Source organism: Sinocyclocheilus anshuiensis, unplaced genomic scaffold (genome assembly GCF_001515605.1).
Source record: "Sinocyclocheilus anshuiensis isolate Anshui unplaced genomic scaffold, SAMN03320099.WGS_v1.1 scaffold215, whole genome shotgun sequence".
Taxonomy (NCBI): domain Eukaryota; kingdom Metazoa; phylum Chordata; class Actinopteri; order Cypriniformes; family Cyprinidae; genus Sinocyclocheilus; species Sinocyclocheilus anshuiensis.
In genome coordinates this window covers 427614-431596 of record NW_015552542.1, presented here as the reverse complement: position 1 = coordinate 431596, position 3983 = coordinate 427614, and the positions used below count along the sequence as shown (strand labels likewise).

Below are 3983 nucleotides of genomic sequence, written 5' to 3'. Positions count from 1 at the left end.
TATATCTGTGGTGTCTCTCTCTCTCTCTCTCTCTCTCTCTCTCTCTCTCTCTCTCTCTCTCTCTCTCTCTCTCACTTACGAGGTCCTGGCTTTCTACCTGCTATAGATAGGCCAGTTTACCATCTAGTTTACCATGCTGTTGGTGTCACATGGCGTCTCACATGAAAGTTCTTTCATCCACGTGCTGGTACATAATTTTTAACTTTTATTAGAACACAGGCTACTTTGATGTAAAAGATGCTACAGAAGTCTGTTTGACAGGTTATTATTATTATTATTTTATTTTATCAACTTCATGGCTGTCTTTGCTTTTGAAAGTTACAGTTATTTTTGTCATAACTTTTGGTGCCTGACATACTAAAAGTTAAGTGGGTATTATAGGTTATAAAGCCATTATGGTTCACACAGGAAAGCCAAGTTCCTCACCTAATGACAGCTTTATGCATTAAATTGTGAGTAAATTGTGAGTCGCCTCTGGCTTGCTTAGTTGGGGACACTTCATTTCCAGCGATACCGTTGACTTGATTGCAAAGATACTATTTAAACTGAGCTGGATGTTGACATCACTGAATTCAATGATGAACTGTCTTTAACTGAAAAATTTGTGTTTACTATTGTCATTTTGCATTATTGACACTATTTTCCTAATTAATGCTGTTCAGTTGCTTTGACACAATCTGTATTGTTAAAAACGCTATATAAATAAAGGTGACTTGACTTGACTTGACTTAACTTGATATGTTTTTAAAGATTAGTACCCAGATGATTAAGTTATTTCAAACACCACATTGGAAACTGGTTTGTGTTCAAATCATGATTACCCATACAGTATATCCTGGAAAAGAAATTTAGTTACTTGGCTCTTAAACAAATGTTCTTGTATTTGAGACCTTGGCTTGTGTGAAATGGGTCAGTGAGATATTTACTGGTCTAAAAGAATATTTCAGAAAGCCCAGGCTGATAGGAGCAGACAGCATGTTTTCTCATTGCGGTTTGTATAAAAGACTAGTAGATGAGCTGTTGAATGATGTTCATGAATGATCCTGAAATGGTCCATTGCATTAAACCAACAGAGTGTCCTGGAAAAGCAGAATGAAAGAAACACTAATTTGTAAGAAACTAGCATGCTCTCATGATTATGTAACTTTTTAATAGTTTTGGTTATCGAGTACTCACCTTGTTAAAACAAACAAACAAACAAAAAAGACTACATTTGTAGTACAGTTTTTTATTGGTCATACTTTAGTTTGGGTATTCTCAATATTAAGTAACTACAGAACTATGCCTTTTGCCTCAGTAAACTCCTAATTTGCTGCTTATTAGTTAGCAAGGTAGTTGTTAAGTTTAGGTATAGAGTAGGATTAATGGAGCTAAAATATGGTAATTCAGAATAAGGCATTAATATGTGCTTTATAAGTACTATTAAACAGCCAGTATGCTAGTATCATGCATGCTAATAAGCAAATAGTTAATAGCAAGAATTGGTCCCTAAACTAAAGTGTTATTTTTTTGTTTTTAATGGGACATTTAGGAACATTTATATAACATTGTTATATTATTTTAAACTAGTATGTTTGAGTTTCTTAGTTAGATTGAAGAGTTAATCTAACACGCAGGTTAACCTTTACAATCGCTAAGTTGTACCCATAATATACAGAAATGGATGCTGTAATGAATTGACACCTCATGCAGACAATCAGTCTAGAGACACAACTTCCAGTGACTGTATGTAAAAGTGCAATTCTGAAAAATATATAACACTTATATTTAAACTATGAATATGTTGTTTGTAGTGGTACTAAACTGTTTATGTGTAATGACACTGACTAATAATTATTCATATTACATTATGTTACCATGCATGATTGATAATGGTCGGGAAAAGAAAAGCACATGAGGAAAGGATATATCAGAGGTTACATCTAGAAAACAGACAAGTGATATAATAATCTAATTATTCAAGCAACCCGGAGAACACAGACAGGAGGAAAACACTGCATGTCTGCTTCCCATAATCCATTCTTTCCACTTTCTCTTACCTTCTTTTATCTGTTCTTCCCTATTGCTATTCCTTTCTGACAGAGTGTAGTGAATCTGATTAGCGAGCTTCAGGAGCAGATGTGTAGGATTCGGCAGGAGATCTCTAGTAAGATCCAAGAGAAGCCAGCGGAGATGGTCCCAGAGGAAGGCTGTGGCAGTGAGCCAGCGCATGCCTCTCTGACTGAGCCAAAGCCAGTGGTGGGTCTGAGACCTGGACACATTTAAACACTGTGGAACTGTGGTCACTGTGGAATAAAAAATTGTAGGCACCCCTTGAATCTGACAGGTTTAAAGTCATAGTCTGTAATCTGCAAAAACATTGTTTGTGTTTATGAATTGGTGTCCAAATTGGTAACACTTTATTTTGACAGTCCATTTTAGATATTCCACTGACTATAAGTAACTTTTGCAACTTCATCAACTACCAGTCAAAAAGAGTATTAGTAGACAGTCTGCTTAATATCTGCTAAAAATGTATTTTGATGGTCCCTCAACAAGCATTATGCAAACTGTAAGTAACTTTGCAAGTATATATCAACTTATTCTACTAACCCTAACCCTAGCCTAATAGTGAGTTAGTGGACATGTAATTGCAAAGTTACTTATATTTTGTAGATTGTCTAAAGTGGACATGGACAATCAAAATTGTAAGAGTTAGAATTGTTTTGTATAAAATGGATGCCATCTTTCTATAATTATACATTATTGATCAACAGTGTTTGTTTTAGTATGATTTCTAATAGAGCTCATCAGTGACCACCCACATTTACTAAGCTTTGGTTCTGAAATTATTATTTTTTATTTTTATTTTTTTATTTATTAATGTTTAACCATTTTAACATTTTGTACACACGATTTTAGAATGAACTATTTTTCAGGTGTGTTTTTGCAAACATCTTACTGGGATCAAGTACTATAAACTGTGTAATTGAATTAGTCTGTGCTTTGTTGTTTTTAAAATGCATTTTTTTGTCAGACAACTTATTGCTGTTTTATGTTCTAGCACTATAAAATCCCATATCATATATGCAGTCACTAGCTAACATCATCTAGATAGTCTTGCTAGATGCATTTCCCATTGCCATCTTAAACGTTTATTTTCTAATTGAGCAAGCTCTTTTTAGAATTTTGGATAATGTAATTCTACACCTAGAATTTGGCTATTAAAATATAAATTTTAAATCAGATTAATTGCTTATATGGAATCATACAGTATATCATTGCTTAAGAAGTTCTGGGAAGGTATTGGAATGATTGGTAGTGCATAAACATATTTTTTATGAAGATTTGAATAGGACTTTTAGTTCCAGAACCTATTATCTGTCAGTAGTTTTTGACTGTAGTTATTTCTAAATAGCTCGAAACAAAAATTCTCTATTGTTTAACAATTTCTATTGTTTAACAGAAGGGTGCTCAATCCTGTTCCTGGAGATCAACCTTCCTGCAAAGTTCTGCTCCTACCCTACTGTAATCAAACACACCTGAACCAGCTAATTAAGACAGGTGTGTTGGTGTAGGGTTGGACCTAGACTCTGCTGGTGTCACAGCTGGTTGTAAAAGTAGTAGAAGCAGGATCTATTTGCAATAATATTACACATATAAAACAAAACTCAGGATGCATGAAACACAAGACTGGACAACAACAAAAAAAAAGCAAAAATAATGGACAACTCAACTGAACTAAACACAGGGCTTAAATACACAGATAACTAATCAGGGTAAGCAGAAACATCTGTGAACTACAGTTATGTGAAATCATATAAATTAAGCAGTGGTGGGAAAATTGGAACAAAAAATATTGGGTCAAACACAGGAACAATGAGAACTAGAACAAAACCCAAACAGACCTGAACATATATGTGACAGCCGGAAGGTATCTCTCCAGGTACAGGATTGGACAACCTAAATTGACCATGGTAACCATGATGTATTTCAGCAATGTA

The 3983-nt window shown here is 34.3% G+C and overlaps 1 protein-coding gene across 1 annotated transcript in view; it reads left to right on the top strand.

Moving 5' to 3' along the window:
• LOC107663988 (liprin-beta-2-like) overlaps positions 1-3983 on the top strand; it is a 36600-nt gene that overhangs the window by 16879 nt on the left and 15738 nt on the right. Inside the window, exon 7 of the mRNA XM_016454431.1 lies at positions 2083-2238. Within this exon, the coding sequence (XP_016309917.1) occupies positions 2083-2238 (156 nt within the window). The remainder of the gene's footprint in view (positions 1-2082; positions 2239-3983) is intronic.